Source organism: Narcine bancroftii, chromosome 5, assembly GCF_036971445.1.
Source record: "Narcine bancroftii isolate sNarBan1 chromosome 5, sNarBan1.hap1, whole genome shotgun sequence".
NCBI classification, from domain to species: domain Eukaryota; kingdom Metazoa; phylum Chordata; class Chondrichthyes; order Torpediniformes; family Narcinidae; genus Narcine; species Narcine bancroftii.
This window is the reverse complement of record NC_091473.1, coordinates 69,912,748-69,939,996: the sequence shown is the minus strand read 5'-3', so window position 1 is coordinate 69,939,996 and position 27,249 is coordinate 69,912,748. Positions and strand designations below refer to the sequence as shown.

The 27,249-nt window shown below is 42.4% G+C and overlaps 2 protein-coding genes and 1 long non-coding RNA gene across 3 annotated transcripts in view; 2 read left to right on the top strand and 1 right to left on the bottom strand.

Moving 5' to 3' along the window:
• The window catches only part of mgst3a (microsomal glutathione S-transferase 3a), a 32,566-nt gene extending 29,197 nt beyond the window's left edge, over nucleotides 1-3,369 (top strand). The window contains exons 5-6 of the mRNA XM_069937769.1: nucleotides 1,892-1,964; nucleotides 3,131-3,369. Coding sequence (XP_069793870.1) covers nucleotides 1,892-1,964; nucleotides 3,131-3,285 — 228 coding nt within the window. The 3' untranslated portion in view covers nucleotides 3,286-3,369. The remainder of the gene's footprint in view (nucleotides 1-1,891; nucleotides 1,965-3,130) is intronic.
• aldh9a1a.1 (aldehyde dehydrogenase 9 family, member A1a, tandem duplicate 1) overlaps nucleotides 3,152-27,249 on the bottom strand; it is a 39,519-nt gene continuing 15,421 nt past the window's right edge. The window contains exons 3-11 of the mRNA XM_069937768.1: nucleotides 19,784-19,913; nucleotides 18,149-18,283; nucleotides 16,278-16,474; nucleotides 13,088-13,228; nucleotides 12,541-12,729; nucleotides 11,264-11,351; nucleotides 8,573-8,714; nucleotides 7,676-7,788; nucleotides 3,152-7,596 (exon numbers count right to left, since the gene is read on the bottom strand). Of these exons, the coding sequence (XP_069793869.1) occupies nucleotides 7,502-7,596; nucleotides 7,676-7,788; nucleotides 8,573-8,714; nucleotides 11,264-11,351; nucleotides 12,541-12,729; nucleotides 13,088-13,228; nucleotides 16,278-16,474; nucleotides 18,149-18,283; nucleotides 19,784-19,913 (1,230 nt within the window). The 3' untranslated portion in view covers nucleotides 3,152-7,501. The remainder of the gene's footprint in view (nucleotides 7,597-7,675; nucleotides 7,789-8,572; nucleotides 8,715-11,263; nucleotides 11,352-12,540; nucleotides 12,730-13,087; nucleotides 13,229-16,277; nucleotides 16,475-18,148; nucleotides 18,284-19,783; nucleotides 19,914-27,249) is intronic.
• LOC138762708 (uncharacterized) lies at nucleotides 23,237-27,061 on the top strand. Its single transcript, XR_011357070.1, has 3 exons — nucleotides 23,237-24,160; nucleotides 24,641-24,713; nucleotides 26,421-27,061. It is a non-coding gene; the product is annotated as an uncharacterized lncRNA (long non-coding RNA).

Genomic DNA, 27,249 nt, shown 5'->3' with positions numbered 1-27,249 from the left:
ATTTGGTAATTTTATACCATTTTCAAACTTAATTGGGGTACATTTGATCCTGAGGTTAAAAAAAAGTCACATCTAACATGTAATCCCTCTCCAGTTCTTGACTGATTCAATGAAAGAAAAGGAATCTATCATGTTCTGGACAGAAATTACATAGAAGGACATGAATTTGTTATTTTTCCTATCCCAGATCATTGATGCTGTGGTTATGTTTCCCTTCTATCAGTGACCTCTATCAAATGCTATTAGGATCACTGTTGTTTTTTTTTAAAAAGGCCCTCCTCATGGTGTGATCAAAGAGTAGCTTAATTTAGATTGGCTTAAAATGCTTAATGCTAAAAGTAGGTCACATTTGATTTCCAAATACATAATAAAAATCTTACTGTTACAAAACCAACTTCGAAATACAATCCATTGGTGAAACTTGACTCTAGTATCACAGACAAGGATTTCTATTGAACAAAGATCCATCTATTCATCTCCCTAAAGGGCTACAAAGACCAAGATTTTTCCAATCCTCCCTTACAATCCCATGTAGATTTATTTGCTGAAGTTTCCCTGAATAAAATATTGAACATTACAGCACAGTACAGGTCCTTCAGGTCACTACTGTTGTGCTGACCTATGTAAGCCTACTTCACAATCTAATTCTTCCCAAATGTGCACCATATTCCTTTATTTCTCTGATATCCATATTTGAGAGAGTGGTTTAAATGTCCCTATTGTACAAGTCTCCACCAGTAACCCCGGCAATCGATTCCAGGCATTCTGTGATGGGGGTGGGGGGAAGAAAACTTGCCTCTGACATCTCCCCTAAACTTTCTCCACTCACCTTTGACCAATGTCTTCTGGTATTTGCTACTGGTGCCCAAGGAAAAAGGCACTGACTGTTCACCCTATTTGAGTTCTTCAAAATCTTGTATATCTTAAGTCATTTCTCCTCCTTTATTGCTCCAAAGAGGAAAGCTCATGTCAACCTTGCTTCATAAAACATGTTCCCCAATTGAAGCAACATCCTGGTGCACCCTCTCTTCTGATATTCCTGTCTCCTCTCAAAATCCAAAATGTATCCATTGATATGCAATCAGAGAAAGTCATGATGTTCAGCTGTGAAGCTAACTGAACAAAGTTCTTCCAACTTTTGTTTTCAGAACAATTTTGATACTATTGGAGTCTCAAATCTTATTCCATTGACAATTTGCCCACATTCATTGCATCTGCCATCATTGGATAAATTTGTTGATACTGCAGTAAAACTCACGACTTCAGATTCAGACGCCTTTTAGTTTGAGAAGTTAAAAGTTAATATTAAATTTTGAATGAAATTAATTACCATTCATTTTGCTAGTTTTGGAAATTATCCTTTGAGCAAAATGGATAAGATTGGCTTTAATCAAATTTACTGTAATTCATCATGAATAGCTTTTAAATTAACCCTTTTATTAATACATTCTAAAAGGATCACTTGATTGATTCTCTTTTTAAGTTAACTATCTGTACTTAATTTCATTGTTTATATCTATCCAAATTTTTTGTCAAATGACAATCTGAAATTACCTCATTGGTACGTGCTAAATATGGTAACCAGTTGGTAAAGGTTGTAATTGGTCTGGCTGCAGAAAAAGCATGCAAGACGCAGGGATGGTACTCTCTGCATCTGGTTTGTAAGTTGGCAGGGGTATTCTAAAACATGCTATTTTTGAGTGTTGGAGGTAGAACACTCTCACCACGCTGAAGGAATTCAGATTTAATTTGGTAATTTTATACCAATAGCCCTTCAGAAAAATCAGCTTATCTTTTGCTATTACGCTGTGTTAGCCTTAAATTATGTGCCTAATTTAGCAAGTTCGACCAACTCTGCCAAATTGACAGCGCTATTAACTTTTCTTTTCAGCGACTAGCAAGTACACTCGGAGGAATTTGGATAATTGGAAGGATTGTTTATGCATATGGCTATTACACTGGGGGTGAGTGCTTTAAACGCTTTGTATTTTTGAGCAGTTTATCGAACAATTGAAAATGAGAATTTCATAAAACTGCAAGGCTCAGAAAGAGGAGGCAAGAACTCACTTAAGAGGCACAAGTGACTGGAAATGTTGATAGCTGGAGCCAAAAGAAAACTTTGAGCAAATAAATAGGGTCATGCAGCAACCATGGAGGGAAATGGTCTCCATTTCAGGTCGAGATGCTGCTTCAGGACAAACCAGGGTTTTGGCATGAAACGTTGACTGTACATTCACCTCTGTGGATGCTGCCCTGACCCTGCTGAATCCCTCCAGCAGCTTGCATGATGTGTTTCTTTTGCACAAGAACTTAGTGATGCATTAACGGCTGTACTATTTCAGTAACCTAGGCTTGAATCTGCTGCTGTTTGTACATTCTACCTGTATCTATGTGGGTTTATTCCCACATAGATATATTTGGGCCCGTTACTGTGTTGTATCTCTTTTATATAAAAAAAACCTCTTACTTATTCTGGAATCTTGGTCACTGGCAGCTGAACGCAATTATCATTCTCTAAACAGAACATTATGTGAAGGATTTAGATTAAGTTTTACATCTTGTCTTGTGTTCTTGATAAAAGACGAGATGATGCATCAGCAGCAGGCCAACACAGTTTAGTGTTTCTGTTTCATTAATCTGCTGAAGGTCTGGTTAGACTTCCGAAAATCCAACTGTTTACAGAAGTAATGTGGAAATGAATGAGTATTCAGGGACCTAACTATTTAATTGGACACCTCCTGTTGTTCAGAATCTTCTGGATTTTGGAATCATTTTGATTTCAGTCCTATTCCCCCTTTCCCCATCCCTTCCCTCTGTCAAACTCCATCTTTAAGCAGATGTCAAACACTGAAAAAAGTACCAGTTTTTGGAGGTTGCCGGTTTTTAGAATTCCAGATAAAAGATTAGGCACCTGTACAATCATCAAACAGATAGTGAGTTCATCTTTATTTTCCAGAGTATGAATCCAAAACTAACAATCTGCTTATAAGTCATACCCTTACCTTCAAAATTAAATAAAAATAAACTTTTTGTAATCAACTTTAAGAAAGGGAAGATGACATTTAAAACATCGAACATCAAAGTAATCTCTTCCTAGGTTAACATTGACTATCTTGTTTCTTTCTCTTAGATCCCAGTAGGAGAGTTCGTGGTGGATTTGGTTCACTGGCTCTCCTGGGACTCATGGGGACTGCAATGTCGTTCGGGTTTCACCAGCTGAAGTGGTGCGAAGGTGGCCATGGGAGGATTTGTCATAAAATTCCAAGTCTGAATAAATTAGATTAGCAGAACTCTATGTAACTCATTAATAGCAAAATATTTGCTTCTGACATTTGTACATTGAACCTTTTATAAAATGAAGTTATGACATTGTTGTTTTCCTGATTGGTGTAAATCGAAACACAGTGATTAATAATCTAGCTTTCTCCATTCATCCAAAAATTTAACCACACACTCCTAAATTGCCTGTGGTTAGAAAAGGTGCCTAAACATAAAATCAGTAATCTGGTAAAGAGGTAGAGAGATGCACATCAAGTATAGGTAACAAGGAGCAAATGAGGTACAAGAGTATAGAAAATGTAAGAGAATACAATTACAAAGGCACAAAGAAGACACAAGTGTGCTTTGGCAGATAATGTGAAGGTAACCCCAAAGGGTTTCTACATGTTAAGAGTGAAAGGATAGTAAGGGACAAAAATTGTTCCCCTGAAAGATCAGAGTGGTTGTCTATGTGCGGAGCCTAATGAGATGGGAGATTTTTTTTGCATCAGTATTTATTCGGGAAACAAGCAGTCGTGTTATGGAACATATAGAGATTAAAGAGGAGGTGCTTGCTGCTTTACAGCAAATAAAGGTAGATAAATCACCCCGCCCACTCCCAGGCCTGACATGATATTCCTGCAGACCTTGTGGGAGACTAGTTTAGCAATTACAGGGGCCCTGCAGAAATATTTAATATGTCCTTAGCCACAGGTGAGGTGCCAGAGGATTGGAGGGTAGCTCAAGTTGCCTGTTTTTTTTTAAAAAAACAAGGCTCTGGAAGTAAACCAGAAAATTACAAACCGGTGAGCCTGAGATCAGTAGTGGGTAAATTATTGGAGGGTGTTGTAGGATACACAAGAGCTGATTAAGGATAGCATGGCTTTGGGTGTGGTAGGTCATGCTTAACGAATCTTGTAGTGTTTTGAGGAGTTTACAAAGAAAGTAGATGTTGTCTGCATGAACAGGTTAAAGGCCTTTGACAAGGTCCCGCTTGGGACGTTATTTCAGACCCTGGTATTCATGGAGAGGTTGTAAAATGGATTTGAAATTGGCTGCATGGGAGAAGAAAGAGAGTGGTAGTAGATGATTTCTTCTCAGACTGGAGAACTGTGTTAAATAACCATATAACAGTTTACAGCGCGGAAAAGGGCCATATCGGCCCTAGGAGTTCGCGCCGGTTCACTTGAACAACTCCACTAACCTCCCATAACCCTCCAACCCCCTCCTATCCATGTACACATCCAACCTTCTTTTAAATGACAGAAAGGACTCAGCTGCAACTATCTCCTTTGAAAGATCATTCCATTCTCCCATTACTCTCTGAGTGAAGAAGCATCCTCTAACATTTTTTCAAAAGTTTTGTCTCCTTACCGTTAACTTATAACCATATAACACTTTATGGCATGGAAACAGGCCATCTCGGCCCTTCAGGTCCACGCCGGTTCACTCAAACAACTCCGCCATATCCCCCCATCTATTCTCTGCCCATAACCCTCCAACTCCCTCCTATCCATGAATATATCCAGCCTCCTCTTCAATGAAAGAACTGACTTTGCCTCAACTATATCCTCCGGAAGATTATTTCATTCAGCCACCACTCTCTGAGAGAAGAAGCATCCTCTAATGTTTCTCCTAAAATGTTTCCCCCTTACCCTCAACTTGTGTCCTCTTGTTTCAGAGTCTACTTGCATCTAGTCTATCTATTCCCTTCATAATTTTAAACACCTCTATCAAATCCCCTCTCAACCTTCTCCATTCCAATAAATAAAGTCCTAACCTCTTCAATCTTGTAGAGGTTGTAAACCAGGAAACATCCTTGTAAATCTTCTCTGCACCCTTTCCACATTATCTATATCATTCCTGTAATTTGGAGACCAGAATTAAACACAATACTCCAAACCTGGCCTCACCAATGCCTTAAAGTCACAGCATCACTTCCCAGCACTTATACTCTACACTATGATTTATGAAGGCCAGCATCCATAAGCCTTCTTAACCACCATGTCTACATGGGAATCCACCTTCAAGGACCTCCGTACCATAACCCCAAGATTCCTCTACAATGCCCTCCCCTTAACTGCATAAGTCCTATTCTGGTTATTTTTTCCAAAATGCAGCACCTCACACTTGTCTACATTAAATTCCATCTGCCATCTTTCAGCCCACTTTTCCAAACAAATCAAATCCTTATGTAATCCAAGAAAACCTTCCTCACTATGCACCCAATTTTCGTATCATCTGCATATTTGCTTACCCAGTTAACCACCCCCTCCTCCAAATCATTAATATAAATGATAAAACAACAGCGGACCCAGTACCGATCCCTGAGGCACACCACTCATCACAGGCTTCCATCCTGATGATAATGTGGGAAACTGGATCAGCAAGTTTGCTGATGACATTAAGATTGGAGGCGTTATGGACAGCAAGGAAGGGTTTCAAAGTTTGGAGAGGGATCTGGATCAACTGGAAAAATGGGACAAAAAATAGCAGATGGAATTTAATGCAGACAAGTGTGGGGTGATGTATTTTGGAAGGACAATCAAAGGTAGGACATACACAGTAAATAGGGGTCTGAGAAGTGTGGAGGAACAAAGGCATCTGGGAATTCAGATACATAATTCCTTGAAAGTGGGATCACAAGCAGACAGGATTGTGAAGAAAGCTTTTTGCTTCTTGGCCTTCATAAATCAAAGTATTGGGTACAGGAGTTGGGGTGATATGGTGAGGTTGTATAAGACATTGGTGAAGCCAAATTTGGAGTACAGGTAGTCCTCAACTTATAACTGTAATTGGTCATAACTCAGATTCACATGTCTTAATTGGATATTGAAATAATTTTTTCAAAAAAGTTCAACATGTGAACCTCTCAGCATATGTACATTTTTTAAAACTGTTCGTATGTATAATTCACATAGGTCATAAGTTGAGGACTACTTATATTGTGTGCAGTTCTGGTCGCCAAATTATAGAAAGGATATCAATAAGATCAAAAGAATGCAGATAAGATTTACTAGGATGTTGTCGGGTCTTCAGTTGAGTTACAGGAAAAGATTAAACAGGTTGGGACTTTATTCCTTAGAGGGTTGAAGAATGACTGGAGATTTGATAGAGGATTACAAAATTATGAGGAGAATAGACAGTAAATATGAGTAGGCTCTTTCCACTTAGTTCAGAGAGATAAAAATGAAAGGACATAGCTTCAGGGTGAAAGGTTTGGAGGTCATTGTAAACTCAGAGTGGTGGGATTTGGAACGTGCTGCCATCTGACATAGTAAATGCAGACTCACTCTTAAATTTTATAGAATTGATGCCAGACTATTTTGCACTTTAGGCCGGGCTAGGTTGGGGGGGTAGGGGGGCGGGTGTGCAATACCTGATGTGACGTTCGATCTGCCTTACACCACTTCCTCCCTACACCTTATCAGACTAACACACATGGTTATAGTGCGTTAGTCAGGACCACATCATTCATTACGCAGAGGTGCTGGAGCTGTTGGAATCTCTCCGATCGGGATGCCTGTTTGGCTTAATGGTAGCGCCAGGCCTGATTGGATAGATACATGGATAGGAATGGGTGCAAGTCAGTGGAACTAGCGGAATGATATTTCAGCAAAGACTAGAAGAGCCGAATGGCCTGTTTCCTGTGCTATAGATTTCGGTTTCTAGTGACATTTTCCTGCACTTAGTAGGCTGTCAATAACCTGCTATTCAAAATGGTGAATCACAATTTCATTAGCTAGTTCTGATGTGACCAAATTGCTGTACCTGTTCAAGATTAGACCCGTCAGAATCCTCAGCAGAGATATTAAGGAATTGCCACAAGCTTGCCTATCATTGGATGCCAATAACCTTGCTAGACCAGCTGGTCAGTTCAGATGTATTACAATGCTAAAATCTTAAAAACAAAATTACCCCGATTTTTGCCTTGTAGTGGCTCCAAGACGGTGATTATGTTGATTTTCAAATTTTTTCAGTACAGCTTGTTAGTCTAGTGTGAAATAGTCAGTAAGAAAAAAGTGAAAAGGCTTAAAGACAGGTTTACAAATTTATTTAAGGGTTTTAGTAAATATTAGCAAGATTTTACAATGGGTCCAAACAATGATAAATTGAACAAATTGAGAGTAGAGCCTAAATGTTATTTGTAAATTAATTATTACTGCTTCTGATTAGCCTGCACTAACTAGTTTTATATCATTACCAAGAGATTGAACTCAGGAAGGGATGAGACCGTTGCAGTTTAGTAGGGGCAATCTGGGTCTCCCATTTCCACATAGACACTTTTTAATTGTGTATAATACTCCACTGTTGCTATTCCATTCTCCTTTCCAAATCCTGCAACAAAAGAGTTGCAATTACAGTTCAAAAATGTGTTTGCAAACAAGTCTTTCCAGAAAAGCAAAGTGATGCATACCTGACATTTTGTATCCTCCAAAGGGGATCTCAATGGGGGTGACGTTGTAGTTGTTTATGAAACACGTTCCTACCTCAAGAGCAGCTGCCATTCGATGAGCTCGAGTCAAATCTCTGGAAAAACATACAGCTGCTAAATGTCACCAATAAAGTTGAACCCTCACACACACACACACACACACACACACACACACACACATCATCTTCCAACTGCAAAACCGTTTGTTGAATTCCTGGTAAAGATGCTTACTTCCCTGGGATGTGTATATTTCAGCGCTGTCGAGCCCAATATGACCCATTTTAATTTTCTGTCCAAACTGTGGCCATCTTGGAACCCAATCCTATCAAGATGGTGGCACAGTTAGCATAATGCTATTAGAGAGCCAGCAACCCACACTCAAATCCAGTGCTGTCTCTAAGAGGTTTGTACATTCTCTCTGTGGGTTTCCACCAAGTACTCCAGTTTCCTCCCACCCTTCAAAACTTATGGGGATTGTAGGTTAATTGGTGTACTGGGGCGGGGGGTGGGGTGCATAGGCTCATGGTCAACTAGGGTCTGTTACTGCTGTATGTCAAAATTTAAGTGTGAGGGAAATTTTTAAAAATAACAATCTTATATCGCTGGAGTTAATAATATCCAAAGATGTAATGGAATAAAGTGTTTGTACTGATTTTTCACTTCTGGTCTGACTCGGGATGACCACAGGCCATTGTAACAGTTGGATACATTGGGGATTCTGGCTGCCATCCCGTTGTCACTCCTACGACTCAGAACGGTTAACACACACCCTTCCTAGTAAGGGTATCAAGGTGGATATTAGAGACTAAACACGGAATCTCATTCCAATATGCCATTAATTCAATGGCTTAGAGTTGGAAGAGAAGGGGATCTCCGTACCTAGTGAATACTCCAGCTGCCAGACCAAAGTTGGTGTTATTTGCTCTCTGTACAACTTCATCCTCGGTATCAAACGGCAGTATTGACATAACAGGTCCAAATATCTCCTCTTTAACACAGATCATTTCATCGCTGCAGTCTCCTGCAAATACACATGCAGTGCCAATTATGAATGGTCCAGGTTGAGTCATTTCTCAAGTAAAAAGAGCTGCATGTCTTCACATTACCAGGAAAAGACAGAATTCAAATTGCCAGTTTGTGAATTTACATCAACAGCTTCAAGGCAGTGGGATTAAACGATTAATTTAGAGATGTGATATTTCATTTTGGAATATATCCAAAACTTTCAATTTCAGCCTAAGACTATTAATACAGATTTTCCTTCATTCTGTTCTGTCACAGGGGGAGATTACCAAGCAGAGAGAGGAAAATGTTCACGTTTGGCAAGGGCAGCATGGTTGGTGTAGCAGTTTGTGCAGTGCCTTTACAGCACCAGTGATCGGGACTGGGGTTCAAATCCCGCGCTGTCTGTAAGGAGTTTGAACGTTCTCCCTGTGTCTGCTTGGGTTTTCCCCAGGGGCTCAGGTTTCCTCCCACCTTTCAAAACGTACCAGGGGTGTAGATTAATTGGGTGTAAATTGAGCCACACGGACTCATGGGCTGAAATGTCCTGTTACTATATGTCTAAAATTTAAATTTATATGTTAAAATCCTCTTTGGAAAAGTAAAACAACATTCTTATTTTTAAACGTCCCATAACCATTCAAGATGGTATTAAGATCCTTGAGTCCATGCATTGGGAACACAATGAAGCCTTGCATGAGTGACAGAAGGAAGGCACAACCCGCACCCATCATGCACCTTCTCTGGTACCCACGTTGGCCTCATCGATCATCTCAGAACCTACTTAACAGGAGTGGATGCCAGTCATCCTCCATATCCTCCATCCTGATTTACAATGTTCTGAAGAAACCACTCTCTCCTCAAGGTCGCCACAGATAGCTGAGCCCCTGTTCCTGGACAACGGTGACCATTCCTGGATTCTCTAACCATAGCAATAGCCTCTCACCATCTACTCAACCCTGACAGAATCCTGTATTTTCAACAAGATCACCTCTAATTCACTGAAATACAATAGACCATCCTCAAGAAGAAACCCCACATAGTGGGAATTAATCTGCTGAATTTATGCTACACTGCTTCTATGTACACATATCCTGCTGCATGTACAGGTACACAATCCTTTATCTGAAACCCTTGGGGGACAGTGTGTCCCGAATTTTGGATTTTTCCAGATTTTGGAAAGTCAGATTTAAACCCATCCGAATTGTGCTGCCGTATCCACCCCCACCCCCTTCCAGTTGCACTGCCGTCTTCCACTCCCCTCACCCGCCCGACTCACGCTGCTGGTCTCTCCCCCTCGCCTGCCCAACTTGCCCTGTCGGTCCACCCCCTCGCCTGCCCGACTCGTGCTGCCAGTCTCCCCCCTCCTGCCCGCCCAACCCGCGCTGCCGGTCTCTCACCCGCCCGACTTGTGCTGCTGGTCTCTCGTCTGCTCGGCTTGCGCTGCTGGTCCCCCCCCCCCTCGCACGCCCGACTCGCGCTGCCAGTCTCTCTCCCTCGCCCGCTCAAGTTGCGCTGCCAGTCTCCCACCTGCCCAATTCACGCTGCCAGTCTCTCCCCACTTGCCGGATTTTGGAGCTTTCCGAAATTTAGATGTCCGGATAAAGGATTGTGTACCTGTACAAGCCCAAAAGCCACACACAGCTCCAGCCCACTACAGCGAGACTTGCTTACTCTTGTATTCTGACAATCCTACAGCAAAGGACAGCGTGGCATTTGCCCTCATAACTCCTTACACTCTTCACTAGGTAGAGCATCCAGGTTCCTCTAAACCTTACTGTTCACTAATTCTTCCACCATTAAAAAAAAAGACAACATATTCATGCCTTGACAAAGGACTCAGGCCCAAAATGTTAGTTGCCTATCTTTGCTATACAAGGATCACTGCATGACTTGCTGAGTTTCTCCAGCACTTTTGTGTATTGAACTAGAATCACAAACTGCAGACTTCCTTGTTTAACTACATGCATTCTTTCTTTCTTTGGCTTGGCTTCGCAGACAAAGATTTATGGAGGGGTATGTCCACGTCTGCTGCAGGCTTGTTGGTGACTGACAAGTCCGATGCGGGACAGGCAGGCACGGATGCAGCGGTTGCAAGGGAAAATTGGTTGGTTGGGGTTGGGTGTTGGGTTTTTCCTCCTTTGTCTTTTGTCAGTGAGGTGGGCTCTGTGGTCTTTATCAAAGGAGGTTGTTGCCCGCCGAATTGTGAGGTGCCAAGATGCACGGTTGGAGGCGATATCAGCCCACTGGCGGTGGTCAATGTGGCAGGCACCAAGAGATTTCTTTAAGCAGTCCTTGTACCTCTTCTTTGGTGCACCTCTGTCTCGATGGCCAGTGGAGAGCTCGCCATATAACATGATCTTGGGAAGGATCGAAGTACTCATACTGGCAGAGTCTGCAAGCATCGAATCCATGCTGCTGAAGACCCAACTGCGCTGGGTGGGTCACTACATGCATTATGTACCCTGTTTTTCACTATTCATTTATCCAGTTGCATCATCATAACTTGCCTGCTAAACTATTTTTATAGATACTCTGAGTCTTAATTTCAGCATTAGACCACAATACCTAGGATACACGGCTTCATGAAATATCCATCTTTCAGTTTTGGGTCAGCAGGAACGAACAGATCACCACCACACAGAACATTTGCACCCTAAAAATAAAGAATTGGGAATGTATCATACTCACACCTAGACTTGCTCCTGTACATACACCACAAGGATATCATTAGAAAAATCATTTACATTTCTTTTCCCCCAATTAACTAAATATTTAACCCATGCAACCCAATAACAAGTTGAATGGAGCAGAGTAACTACCCATTTTAAGACATTTCATAACCCACCTAAGGGTGGCATGAAAACCACACAAATGTAGACCACAATGGAAGGGATAGACCACAATGTGGAAACATAGCAGGGGTGGAAAATTGAGAGCTTTAAGGCAGTTTTGGCAACATGGTAAACACCAGAGAACTGGACTACAGTGCCCAAAATCTTCTAAATTCCAGCGAGTATAAGTCTAGTTGATCCAGCCTTTCTTTATATGCATGTCCTGCTATCCCTGGTATCAATCTAGTGAACCTTCTTTGCACTCCCTCTATGGCAAGGATGTCTTTCCTCAGATAAGGAGACCAAAACTGTACACAATACAAGGACAGGACTCCAGGTGTGGTCTCACCAGGGCCCTGTACAGCTGCAGTAAAACCTCTCTGCTCCTGTACTCGAATCCTCTTGCTATGAATGCCAACATACCATTTGCTTTCCTTACTACCTGCATGCCTACTTTCAATGACTGGTGCACAGCAACACCTAGGTCTCGTTGCATCTCTCCTTTTCCTAATTGGACACCATTTAGGTAATAATCTTCTCTCCTGTTCTTGCCTCCAAAGCGGATAACCTCACATTTATCCACATTATGGCCATGCCTTGGCCCACTCACCTAACTTGTCCAAGTCACCCTGCATCCTCTACACAGATAACCCTGCCCACCCAGCTTTGTGTCATCTGCAAACTTGGAGTTGCTGCTTTCTATTCTCTCATCTAAATCATTGATATATATTGTAAATAACTGCAGCCCCAGCACTGAGCCTTGTGGTACCCCACTAGTCACTGCCTGCCATTCTGAAAAGAACCCATTTATTCCTATTCTTTGCTTCCTATCTGTCAACCAATTCTCCATCCACCTCAATATCATACCTCCTATGCTTTGTGCTTTAAGTTTGTACATTAATCACCAGAGCAGGACCTATCAAAAGCTTTCTGAAAGTCTGGATATACCTCATCCACTGGTTCTCCCTTATCTACTCTACTAGTTACATCCTCAAAAATATGCTTGCTTACCTGATCCTTGGCTTGTTTCACATAGGACAGCACACGATCAAGGTGTGGCCGAGTGATGAGTGCTCCCATTTGGGTACCTTCAAGCAGGGGATCTCCAATTTTTATTTCCTTTGTCTTTGCCACTACCTTCTTCAAAAATTTTGAGAGTATATCCCTCTGTACAAACACTCTGGTGCCATTGGTGCATACCTGAATAATATGGCAGAATGCAATAAGATTTAATGGAAATTACCTTCCAGTGTTGGTTCAGTGTTTACATTCTCACATGGGAAAGAAAGTCTTGGATTCAAGCTCCACACCAGTAGAAAAACCTCAGGAACGGTACTGAACTGAGGGACCAGTCCAATAGAATAGTTATATCATTCAGTCCCTCAAATCCTTTATCCAGGAGCATTCTAGTTACTTCCTATGGAAATAAAAGGTGATGTCCTCAACTAAGCAGCCCCCTGGAGGATTTGCTGCTCGTTCTCAACAGGTGAATTACATTTTTACACAGTTAATGTTCCTGGTTCGGCAAAAATGACGAAAGATACTTTATTTTACCTACCTCTCCCTGACTCAAAAAATTAGCCAGCAAAGCACCTTTTACAGCATTTTCCAAGTCACATTCAGAAAAAATAATGAGTGGAGATTTCCCGCCAAGTTCCAGGGTAACGTGCTTGATGCTTTCTGCTGCTGTTTCCATGATCTGGAGGCAGAGCATATGTTCAGAACCATGTACATCTGCGATGCTTCAAGAATTCTTAATCAGATGTTCTTCATCTCAATTTTATTTCAGCAGTTCACCATCGAATAACATTCAAATGTTAGTGTTCTTAGTGGGTGAAATATTTGGAGAACTAGCATTTAAATGGTAATATACAGCAACCCTGAAGGATAATTCGAAAAGAGGGCTATTATTTGGATTGAGCTGCCAGAGGATGTGGTAGTGATAGGTATGAGAAAGGTTTAAAGGGACATCAGCCATATAGAGGCAAATGGGACTAGTTTGGGGAGACAACTTGGTCACAAAGATGAGTTGGGCCAAAGGGTCTGTTTCTGTGCCTTAAGACTCAATTACTCTAATAGTTCAGGTGCAGCTAGTTACTTTGAAATAGAGACAACATGTTTAATTTTAATCTACTTGGAATTTCACACCCTTCCACATGAGGAATTATTATTTGGTGTTGTAACTGAGGGGAAAATATTGGCTAAAATACCAGGGAGATTTCTAAATAACACTGTGCAATTATTAACATCCATGTCACTGTCATGGGAGTCTTCCTGATGGCCAATCCTAGTATTACAGTCCATGGAGTGGACCGTTTCAACTGTGCCAATCAATGAAAGGCTTATTGACCTTGGAGGACCGATACCAGGCGGAGGAAAATAAAGCTCAGCTGAATTCATGTTTTATTTTAGATTCATTGCCTGCAATAATTGCACACTCCCATCCCTCTGCACAGCAATGAATCGTCAGTCCAGATTACATCCTCAAATCCTGCATGGTCCTTGGACTCCAAGGCAAGTATGGAGGTCCTTGGACTCCAAGGCAAGTATGGAGGTCCTTGGACTCCAAGGCAAGTATGGAGGTCCTTGGACTCCAAGGCAAGTATGGAGGTCCTTGGACTCCAAGGCAAGTATGGAGGTCCTTGGACTCCAAGGCAAGTATGGAGGTCCTTGGACTCCAAGGCAAGTATGGAGGTCCTTGGACTCCAAGGCAAGTATGGAGGTCCTTGGACTCCAAGGCAAGTATGGAGGTCCTTGGACTCCAAGGCAAGTATGGAGGTCCTTGGACTCCAAGGCAAGTATGGAGGTCCTTGGACTCCAAGGCAAGTATGGAGGTCCTTGGACTCCAAGGCAAGTATGTAGGCAAACAATTTGCATACAAATCTGCATTTCTATTCAGCCATTTATCTGGGTCCTTTCGGATCCAATGGCACTTCTTGAGATGTTAATTTTCCAGCTTGGAATAAATTATTTTTCCAAGTGAAGCAGAAAGGACTCAGTGGGTCAGGCAGCATCTGTGAAGAGAAATTATTAGCCAATTTCTCAGGTCATAACCTTTGTGGGCCCTCAACAAAGGCTCCAGGCGCAAAACACTGAATGGCCATTTCTCTCCAGGAAGCTGACACCCTTCAGCTTTCACTTTGCTTGCTCAAGATTCCCAGATCCACACTTTTGATTTTCTCTACATTTATTTCTCAGAGTTTGACAAGAAAGCAACCGTCGCCATCCCTTTCCCCGTACCAGCTCATCAGTAAAAGGACACAAGGGACATCTCTTCCCCTCCCACCTCATCTTCACACACAGAAGGTGATCGGTATGAGGAAAAACCTGCCAGAGGAGGCAGGTAATTGCAAAGTTTAAAAGACATTCAGACGTACACAGACAGATAGGAAAGGATAAAAGGAACATGAACAAAACCACAAGCAAATGGGACTAGCTTAAGCAGACAACTTGGTTGTAGGAACAACTTAGGTTGGAGGGCCTCTTTTTCAGGCTAGAAGATCTATGTTAAAAAGGAAGGAGAAAAGAGGAACTCGAGATTTTGCCGTTAACTTTCTTACCTCACTCCCTAAACTATAAAAGTGACCACTAATAACTGTGTAAGAGCAGCTGAGGCATCTTGTCCTGTGGTCTCTGTTCACCATCACTCAATACAAGGTCACAGCCACAAGCCTCATGGCCCCAGCACTCAATGACCTTCTCCCTTTTCATCACGATATCTTCCCATTAGTCAGGAAGGAGCACCAGTGCCTACACTTCCCAAGGGGATTGAGGAAGGCAAGGCTACTGCCCCCCCCCCCTCCCATTTTGACAACATTTTGCAGGAGAACAACTGAGAATGCCCCTGTTTGCCTGCATCATTGTGCAGTACGGTAGCTGCAAAGCATTGAATCAGAAGTTGTTGAGGTCTCTTCTTCTATTGATGCCATTCACTGGAAACATTTCTTGAATAGGGCTTAAAGAACTAGTCAGGACCCCTACCATTCATCACACAGTATCTTTGACCCACTAACATCAAGAAGGAGACATAAGAGGGGAGATTTGATCAAAGTCTTTAAAATTATGAGGGGGAATAGTCGGAGTAAAAGGCTTTTTCCACTGAGGGTCAGTTATATACAAACCGGAGGACATGGGTCAAGGGTGAAAGGGGAAATGTTTAGGGGGAACTTCATCACACACAGAGTGGTGGAAGTGTGGAATAAGCTTTCAGCTGAAGTGGTGAAAGCGGGCTCAATTTTAACATTGAAAAAGAATTTGGACAGTTACATGGATGGGAGAGGTATGGAGGGCTAATGGACTGAGTGCAGATCAGTGGGACTTGGGGGAAAAAAAATGGTTCGGCACAGACTAGAGGGGCTGAGATGGCTTATTACTGTGCTGTAATTGTTCTATAGTTAAATCAGGACAGCCAGGCTGGGAACTAACTTCTTCCTGCAGAATGTGAGATGGATGAACCTTCGGTCTCTAATGAAATTGAGTAAATTATTCCAGAATTCTTATACCTATTTATTTTACATTATAATTCTACATATGTATGTGATTATTATTAATTTATTGTGTGTGCATGTGTGTGCTCTGGACAAACATTGCTTCATCTGGTTTATATGTATAGTCAGATGGTAATAATCTTGAACATGTAAGCAGGGAATGCAAGTTTGGATGGACAGTTCAAAGTAACTTTGCTTCAAAGTGTTGTGGAGAGATTCAAAGTGTCTCAAAGTTTGCACTTGTAACCAGTAAGCCCTTACCTTGCTCCCGGTTGGTACACTGCCAGTAAAAGAAATTTTGGCCACACCCTTGTGTCTACACAGGAGACTTCCTGTTTCCTCGGCTCCCTGAACCACGTTGAACAGGCCATTCGGCACCCCAGCTTGGGAGTAGATCTCTGCCAGCATCACCGCAGTCAGAGGGGTCAGGGGTGAAGGCTTGAACACCATGGCATTTCCTAGTTGGGCAGCAGGCACGTATTTCAGCAAGCTTTTAGGTTTCTAAGTCTCTGTAAAAAAAGATAGTACTTCCTTCCACTTAATATCATGCAAGACTACATCCAGATATAAAACCAAGATGTGGTTTCAAATTTATGAAGGAAAAGTAACTTATTGGCATTCAGCAGATTACTTACTTGTTCCTGGATGATGTAGGATAACATTCATCTGCTGCAGTGTGACATTCTGCCAAACATTGATCATTGTGAATGGGGACAGATTTAAATTATGCATTACAAAAAGTAATTGCCATCCTTGGAAGATAAATTATTTCTTACACAAATTAAAAAGAAAAGATTGTTTCTGCACAAGCTCTTCTAATGCTGTTGTATGTATTTCAACTAATGGAATGAGCCAAGTAATAGTTCTTGGCACTCGGCTGTTGTCGTTGCCATTCTTAGAAAGGATATGTTGGCCTTGAAGAGAGCACAGAATAGATGTACCTGACTGAAAGGGTTAAAGTACAAGGATTACAGGAATTTGATAAATAATCTCTGAAATTTGGAAGAATGAAAAGTAGAAGGGGGCGAAACAATTGAGGTTGTTGAGGTATGAAGTGGAATGGATAGACTTCACTACTTCTATTGGGTTATGTAGGATGAGATGCAAACTTTGAAAGTTGGTGGGTTTTACAAAAGAGAAATTATGGTGACAAATTGCTAGAGTTTGTTGAGGATGTTACAAAAGGGGTGAAAATTGGGGAAAATCGGCACATGAAGCGCAATTAGATTTGCAGAATGCGTTCAGCAAGGTATCACATAAAAGATCACTGCCAAGAGCTGCTTAGGCCATGGAAAATATACCAGGTAGGGGAGTAGCTACATGACAGAAAACAGAGTTAGAATACATGGGGCAATTATGGATGACACAGGCATCATTACTGAGGCCTCAACGATTTATAATCTATATTACTGAGCTGGATGACTAGTTTGGGTACATGGTACCAACACAAGGACAGATGGGTGAGCAGGACACAAAGAGCCTGCAAAGGGATACAGTTAGATGAAGTGAGTGGAGAAGGAGTTGACACGCAGAATAAAATGTGGGGAATGCAAGGATATCTACTTTGGAAGGGAAAAAAGGAGGAAAATTGTTATGGTACAAAATGGATCTGCAGCCACAAGTACATTAAAAACTATACGTTACTGGTGGATACAGCAAGTAGTTAGGAAGGCCGTTCATCATTGCAAAGGGTGATACAGGAAATAACACTTGCAGCAAGAAACAATCTGCCACAGGAATTGTCCAGTGAACAAAGTGGCTCAAGCAGGATCTGTAGGGGGAACGTGAAAGTATTGTTGGTTTTGGGTCTAGGCCTTTCATAAAGAATGATCATAGAGAGGAGAGGCAATAAGTACAAGGAGGAGTGGGTAGGAGGGGGGAAGTGGTGAACCAGAGTGGGGTGAAGGATGACTCATTACTTATTTTCTCCACAGTCTTGACAAAGAATCTCAACCCAAAACATTGACAATTCCTTCCCCTTCCTCACAATGCTATTCGACTGCTAAATTCCTGCAGCGGATTGATTTTTTCTCCAGATTTTTCAGACTTCCGCGCATCTCCAAATGGAGGTGGGAGTCCTGCGTGCTGGAGGATAGATTTGAGGCAGCTTGAAAGACGACACATGATCTTACCACAGGCCAGAGCTGGGGCTGACTTCCAGCAGGCGATCTGAATTGGGTAATTCCATGCCCCGATCCCTACGCACACACCCAGGGGCTCCCTCCTGGTGTAAGCAAACGATCCTCCAGACAGCTGAATGTGCTGACCTATGCTCAGGAACGCAAGGAAGGGATGTAGTTTATTCACGAGGATAAAGTTTCCAAAAACATCTAACCAATTTCATCCACATTAAAGGTGGGCTTGCAGAGTATTGGTAGAATGAAGCCAAAAACAATCAGCTGGAGGAACTCAGCGAGTCAAGAAGCATCAGTGGGAGAAAAAGAAAAGCCTCAGGTCTCCTCTTCTACATTTAACCAGCCTCAAAACATCAACGATTCTTCTCCCACTGATGCCGCTTGACCAGCTGAGTTCCTCCAGCATATTGTGTTTGGTCTCATATTCTATCATTGACACTAAAAAATCCAGACAAGAATTTAAAATTTAAATTTAGACATACAGCAACTGGCACGATTTTGAACAGTGAGAGGAAATCAGAGCACCTGGAGGAAACCCATGCCACTGTGTGGAGAATGTACAGAAAATACTAGAAAACCGCTCAGGATGTTCAATGGATTAAAATTTTCCAACGGGCTTCACGTCAGGGGCCGGCGGGGTTGGCGCAACGCCTTTGCAACACCAACGATTGGAACTGGGGTTCAAATCCCGCACTGTCTGTAAGGAGTTTGTACGTTCTCCTCGGGTATGCATGGGTTTTCCTTGGGGACTCCAGTTTCCTCCCACCGTTTGAAACATACCGAGGGTTGTAGGTTAATTGGGCAGGATGGACAAGTGCGCTGTATGTCTTAATTAAATTTTAAAAAACTAAGGAGAAACCTGGGAGATGACCCACAGGGTGGGAGACCACAGGAGCAGACTCAGCAGCCGAAAGACCCACACGAAGCTGTGGGCTGTCAGAGACTGGCTCATGGGAATCAGGGATTGGAACCGGGATTTATGAAAGTGCAATGATGAGCAGGGCTCCTGAAGGGCCTGCAGAGCTGACAGCTTCTTAATCACATTGGAGGTTTGGAACCAGGGACTGAGGAGGGTGCCATGGATGCCTCAAGCTTAGATTCACTGTTGGACCGGACAGGAGGCTGTGTGGCTATGGAGGTTACAGGAACATAGGAAGTGGCGTGGGAGAAGGCAGCAGGATCCATGGACATTCAATGCCTTTGAAGGGACTCTCTCTCTCTCTTGCGTCTCTTTCTCAACTTGATAGGGGCACACAAAAGAAAACAATTATGTGTATTTTCTCTACATGACAATAGAGGAATCCTAAATCTTGATTTGACATAAATATAGTACATAATAGCTAAAATATTGGACAAAGGGAGTGAGAGGTGATCTTGTTGAGGGAGTTTGACAGGAATAGATGCTCTGACAAAATTTGTCCTCCTGGGAATCTTGAACTAGGTTCCAGAACAAGGAGTTCCCAGTTCAGTAATGGACGAGGAGCTCTTTCCTTTCTCCAAGAGATGACAATTCTTGGAATTGCCTACCCCAGTCATGGAGACTGGATCATTTCACCAAGAACTTCAGACAGTTTCCTTTGCCTTTATTAAAGTTCCTAGTTTCTTTTATCAGTTTTGCATGCTTATTCTTACCAGCTAACGTTCCAGCAACCCCAGCAAAATATTCCACAGCCTGCCATGCTGTGTCCACATCAATCCTAGACTCTGAAATGGGCTTTCCAGTATTGATGGATTCTACAATTGCAATATCTTCTCTTTGCTCCTGTTTTAAAAAAAAGTAAATATTTCAAATATTAATACAGAACAAGCTTTCATTTTTTCACTTTATATGTTGTTATTTTAAAGCTTTATTGCCCTTCCCCGTCCATCTCCCCCACAATATTACTTGGACCCAGCAGTAAGGAAGTACTGGAGAAAATTTAAATTGCTGTCTTGTCCTTGAAATCACTAAGTAATACAGTACTAAAGCAAAAGAATATCTTGCACTGCTCACAATTTGAGGTATATAATTATAATCACACTAACCTGACTATAGCTATTCCGAACCCAGCCCAAACTCAAGTAACGGTACTTACAATCTTGCCCATCTTTAACCATCACCCTAAATAATAACAACCTCAAACTGATCGATTTAGAAGATATGGCACCAAATGGTAATTAAAAAAAGAGATATGCAAAGTAATATAATCAGCAAGGTCAAGGTCTACACATTAATTCGGGTCCCATCAGTTTCAGGATATCCAAAAACGCTTCAAAGACCGCACACTACCTTTATTGTAATTGTCATGCTGCAGGAGAAAATGGCAGTCACATTATTCACTCCCATCAAGAACTCCAAAGATTACTATATTCACTTTAGTCATATTGGTCAAAGGACAAATATCGCCTAAGAGACCATGGTCAACACAATTCCCCCACTTCAGGAAGGCATCTTATTCATAGATACTTGACATTTCTAGCCATAAAGTCAACTATTGCTTTCCACAGATCCTGCCTGACCTGCCGAGTTCCTCTTGCATTTACTTTGGGAGTTGGTCCAGTTTTCCAGCATCTGAAGGCTTCTTACTCACCTTATTCAAAAGGGTGATGCCAGATCACTGCCCTAAAGTAAACGGGTCCTCTATGTTTTAGGCTCCTCATAGCATCCAGAATAATACAGACAGATCCCATGAGAAAAAAATGACTCAGAAACAATAACAACACCAACACAGAGCCTCAAGAACAAATGCAGGGAAAAAATGGAAACAAGTGGCAGATGAAGTTAGCATTAACATTCCATGTGGTGCATCAGCTTCTCTCCACGGATTCTAATTGGTTTCCCCCTTGGCTTCAGGTGTTTTTTGTTTTTACAGGAAATTGTCATTTTGTAGTAATCATGTACGAGGGGAGAAATCATTATTAAGTGTTTTTTTAAAAAAGGATCTAGGACAGGGGTGTCAAACTCAAATTCACGGAGGGCCAAAATTAAAAACTTGGACTAAGTCGAGGGCCGAACTAAATATTTATTAAAAATTTTCAACAACATCTGCATGTTTTCTCTTCTTTCAACATATGTAATGTTAAACTTTAGGATATAACTTTAGGAGGATAATGTTACAGGTCAGGAGTAGGTAGCTCAAGTTCACCCTTTGCTTGACCTGAGGGAAACCTATTTTGTCCCTGTGGAGATGTAGTCAGCATTCACAGGCTGTGTCCATTTTGGCCTGCATCAGGACTCAGCATTTCCTGCTCACTCCTGAGGCTATAGGCCTCTATTCACTCTCGACCCACCATCCCTCTACCTGACCAGTCCTTTACTCAACCTCTACTCACCCCTCACTCCACTTGCTCTGCCTCTACCCACCCCATCCAATACACGCCCCTCTACTGCCTCTCCTCTCCCCTCAACCTGTTCCTCCCTCTACCCATCTCTCACCCTCTAATCACCCCTCCCCTACTCGCCCTACCCCTCCCCTTTTACCTCTTCCCTATCCACCCCTCCTTCTACTCATCCCTCCCTCTAACTGCCCCTCGCACCACCATAACTTCCGCTGCCCATTACTCCTCACCTACACCCTCTGCCCACCCCTGCTTACCCACCCACTCAGGCCCAGCGCGCTGCCGATCAGCCTTTGCGGACAGCCACCATCTCTCTCTTCACGTGCAGGGCCGAACCAGCCGTCCCTGGGGTCTGCACGGGTGCAAGCGCTGAAGGACGTGGCGACCGGGAGAAGTGCGCTCGCGCTGTGGAAGGGCCGTCCGGTGCCAGTCACGCGGGGCTCACGCTGCCCGGAGGCCGTGCTCAGCCTGCCATGCCCGTCGCGCCGACAGGAAATCACAGGCGCTCGCCAATCCGCCGCACCGCTCGACAGGTGGGAGAAGTGACTGGTTGTGCGGAGAGCTTTCCAACCGGCTTGCCGGCTGATGACATCGACAGACTTCTCGTGTTACAATTTCTCGTGTTACAATGCGGAAGGATGTGCAATGAAGGGGGAGGATGGTGGGGGTGACATTACCAAAAAACAGCATCGGTTCTCGCTGCAGGGCGGGCCACCTCTAATACATTTTTGAAATGATCTTGCGGGCCAAATATAATTATATCGCAGGCCAAATTTGGCCCGCGGGCCAGAGTTTGACATGTGTGATCTAGGGCAATGCTACTTAAACAATGTCAGTGAAATGGCTTTGAATGTATCTACTACTTTCTCTAACATATACTATTCTCTTTCAACTTTAGAAATGGCACTTACTCCCATTGCTTCTAAACATCAGTAATACCAAGTGCAGATTGGGCGATCACAATGCCAAGCATCTGCACTCTGCTTGTGGGTCGAAGCTTGAACTCCCAACAGCCAACCAATTTGGCTCCCCCAACCTTTCCTGCACAGGCATGTTTGTCCTCGGCCTCATTGTCACAGTGAGGCCAAACATAAGCTCGAGGAACAGCCTATCATTGCCTCCAGGATAACCTCAAACTGAACAGCACAATATCATTGATATTTTTTCAAACTTAAGGTGACACTCACCATCATCTGGCTCCATCTCTTCTTTACCTGCTGCTGTGCTTTCTTTTCTACACTCTCTACCAAACCACCCGCCCCCCCACCCCCACAACCTTCTCATTGGCCTCTCCCTCCACCTGTCCCACCTTTTGTCCCACACCCAATCAACACGGCCTTGCCCCAGCCTTCCCCCCCCCTTCAAATAGGAAACATCACCTACTTTTTGTCACGATCAAGGGTCCCAACCGAAAACATTGAGTGACCACAGTCACTGCCTGACCTGCTGAGTCCCTCCAGCAGTTCATATAACCATATAACACTGCTTGCTTTTAAGCATCATGGAATACAGATAAGCGCTTTGGAATTTCAATGTCACAGGAATCCAGAAGATGCTCCAGAAAGTGTCACTTTTGTCATGGAGTTCTATTCTATTCTTGACAAACACTTCTGTAACCATGGCTGTATTGCTTAGAAACCAATGGCACATCCCTCTGGGGTTATTTCTTCATCAGACTAAGCCCTTATTTACAGAAGCATAATGTACAGCCAGTAAAATACTTCACTAGCTATTAGCTGAAATCATCTGAATTCATTATCTATTTTTTTTCCCTTGCCTTATAGCTTCACTGCCAAGACTTCATGTCCAGGATGTGACAATGTGTGTATTAGTTGGAAATCACAGCAGGATCCATCTCAGATGTTCTCTGTACAACTACAAAAGAGGCAGTCTATGGCAGTTCAGTCACATTCACCCACTTATTTCCCAATAAGATATTCTCCCCCACTTCCCCAATCTACTCCTGACTCTCCCATCTACACCAATTAACCAAATGGATTCCACGCAGCCACAGGGACAACATGAATACATCAGGATGTGACTGCAGAAAAGGTTCAAAAACAACTGGATTATTCTTACAAAGTGCATTATTAGGAGCGCCGGGGAATGCTCATAGCAACTCTTTGACTTACTGCCGACAAGAGTGCTGTAACCAATCTATGAAACAGCTGGGTTCTGGAAGTGCCAGGCAGTTCGTGCCCAAAAACTTGCTGTGCAGATGAGGGAAAAAAATATTCACAGCTGTGATGGTAACAAACTGTGCTGCCAGCTACTGAATAAATGTCAGCACATTCCCTGAATGCTGATGGTTCACTTAACCCCAAGTTATCAACTTGAATTGCGATGTGCAGGAGGAAAGAATGGGCTTCCCCCAGCGGACCACATATCCACAGGGAATGGGGTGGGTCGGTTCAGTTTCTACTCTGAGCAACACCAGCTGGAAAATCTCAAATTACAGAAACAAGATGAAGCTCAGCTCTACTCCCCACAACAAACATCACGTTCATCTCCTCACAGGGTAAAACAGCAAATCTTGGGATCCCAAATCTGAGCAGGTTGGAGGAGGAAAATGAAGAATACAGAACACAGACCAGGTCTCTAGCGCTAGGCGTCTACAAACTGGGGTTGCTTGGGACACTCACCGCTTTGCCGGAGGCCCCAGAGGGAATCCCCTGTTCTGGCCTCCAAAAGGTAAGTGGCCAGGGAGGGCGTGGAATTGGGGGGCGGGTGGTGTTGTTGGAGCTGGGGCAAGCACGGAGTCGGAATGCTGAGTTGGGGCCAGGGGGAACGAAGCAGGGGCAGGAGAAATGGCTGTCCTTCTTACCCATGATCCCCTACACTGCTGGAACAGCTCTGGCATTCCAGCAGCGTGGGGAAATATGGGTAAGGAAGACAGCCATCGCACACAAGCGCGGACATCATTTTCTACCTGGGCCGCCATTTCGCTTACCTACCATGCAGTTTTTTTAAAAATTCTGCTCACTAAATGGGTTGTATACGAGTAGAAAACCTGCCAAATTGGCAGGTTAAACTCATGTTATCAACCAATTTGTAAACCCCTAGTGAGAGGGTGAAGAGACATGCAATAACGATAGATTCCACCGTGAGGAGAACAGAAAGGACATTTTGTGAGCCCAATAATGATACCCGGATGGTGTGTTGTCTCCCTAGTGCCAGGGTACAAGACATCTCAAACTGGGTCCAGAACATTCTGAGGGGAGAGGGTGAGCAGCCAGAAGTCTTGGTAAGTGTTGGTACCAACAACAGAGGTAAGATAAATCAGAAGGTCCTGAAGAAGGAATACAGGGAATTAGGGAGGAAGCTGAGAAGCAGGACCTCCAGGGTGGTACTATCAGGATTACTGCCTGAACGGGGAGGTCTTGTGATATTGTAGGGAACGCAGCGCTCCCTTACGACTCCCGGGGATTTTAATTTTAAAAATGCTAATTAAGTTAAATTTTTATTATTAAAGTTAATTTAAAGTATTTTTAAACTATTAATAACTTTAACTACAATGTCGCTGAAAAAAGAAAAAAAAACACAGAAAACTACACCGAAGGAAAAATGTGAACTGAAGACAGATAAAGAACCTGGGCCTACCTCTTCAACGAAGCCAGCCGTCGGAGTTCTTCCTCGACCCGCTGGAGACATCCCTGGAGAGGGACCATCTCACGGAGCCATCTCTACCGGCTCTCTGCAAAGATGGCGCCGTGCCAAAAGTACTTCCACACTGCGCGTGTGCGAGGAGTCGCACATGCGCGATGTGGGTGAAAAAGTTAAAGGGAAAAAAATCTTCATCCCTCTTAAAGGGCCAGTCTAGCACACCAGGACTGCAAGAAGAAGACTTATCTGGTATGGAAGAGGATTCTAGTAATGTTACAAGTGAAGATGAAGATACAACTAAAGAAGAAAAAAATTTAAAGGCAAGGCAAACTTTTTAAAGAAGAAAATGAATAAAATTGAAGCTAAAAGCAATGGAAAATAATTTAAAATTTTTAACTGGACAAATACAAAAAGTTAAAATTGACTTAACTAAATCAAAAAATAGTTTTTCCAAAGAGTTGATAAATTGGAAGAAAGAATTCAAGATGATCGTGAAGAAGTTCAATGTATTGAGGAAAGAACAAATGTTAATGAGGACTCTGATTGAATGAAAAACTGTTGGAGAAGGTTATAGTAGAATGAATAATCTCAAGATTGTTGGAATGTCCAAAGATAAAGAAGGTCAAGATGTAATTTGCTTTTTTCAAGATTGGATACTGCAAATCTTTGGGGGAGAAAATTTCAAAGGGAGAATTTTGATTGCGAGAGCCCACAGAGCTCTTCAACAGAAACCAGGACCAAATCAAAGACATCGGTCTATATTGATCAGATTTTTAAATGAACAAGATAGAGAAAAGATACTTGGATTGTCAATGAGAAGAGCTAAAGAACATGGACCTTTGAATTATGAAGGTGATAAGATTTTTTTTTAAATCCAGATCTAAGCCAAGCTCTTTTGAAGAAGAGGAAAAAGTTAAATCCGGTTAAAAAGGCTTTATATGATAAAGATTATAGATTTGTGCTGCGATATCCAGCTACTTTGAAAGTCTTAATTCCAGATCAGCAAAATGTCTTCTTCAACAATTATATTCAGGCCGAAGATTTTGTTAAAGATCTGCCCAGTTTTGCCTTCCACAGGAGGACATTGAAATTATTTTTAATGGGGAATGTGTTTTTCCTTTTTTTAAAATTTTTTTTCCCCCAGAAGTCGGGGGTAGCGTTTGTTAGTTTCTGACAACTACAGGTGTTTTCATGGTTTGACTACGACCTATAAAATGCAAGGTGGTAATTCTAATTTTTCTGGCATTTTGGGGAGGGAGGGTTTTTTTTTCATTTTTCAATTTTTTTCAATTTAACAATTTTATATAATATTTTTATTTTGAATAAGTTCAGTGTTTTTGGATTGCAGATGATGACACCTCAGTCCAATCTAATTTATGGGAATTCTTCCTGAGCCTGCAGTTGACGTGGACATTTACCCCCTCCATAAATCTTCGTCCGCGAAGCCAAGCCAAAGAAGAAGGATGTCTAAAACAGTTAAGATATTAAGTTTTAATATTAATGGGAATAACGAACCCATAAAAAGGTATTAGTGTATATTAAGAAATTAGGGGTAGATATTGCCTTTTTACAAGAGACTCATTTAATTGAAAGTGAACATTTAAAATTAAAAAGAGATTGGGTCAAGTAGCTTTTTCTACATTTAATTCTAAAGGGGAGTGGCAATTTTACTTAAGAAAAATTTACCGGTTAAAATCCAAGGATTCCTGCTTGAGTCACATGCTCATGAAGACAAAAATAGCGAGATGAGGCGGATAAATGTGTGGCTGAGAAGCTAAAGCAGGGGGCAGTGCTTCAGATTCTTGAATCATTGGTATTTCTTTTGGGGAAGGCATGACCAATGCAAAAAGGTTGGGTTACTCCTAAGCCCATTGGGAATCTATATCCTGGTGGGCAGATTTAATATAGCTGTTTGGGAAGGTTTAAACTAATTTGGCAGGGGGGTGGGAATCAAGAGTGCTAAGGTTAAAAGGGGGAAACAGCAGTAAAGTGAAGATATTGTGCAGCAGGATGACAGGCAGGTGACAATACAAAATAATAGCCGGAGGGATGACAGAGTCACGGTACATTCAAAAACTGATGTAAATGCATAATAAAATCCATGCAGCATTAAAAACAAGGTGGATGATCTTGCTGTACCGCTATAGGTTGGAGGGTATGATGCTGTGGTCATTACT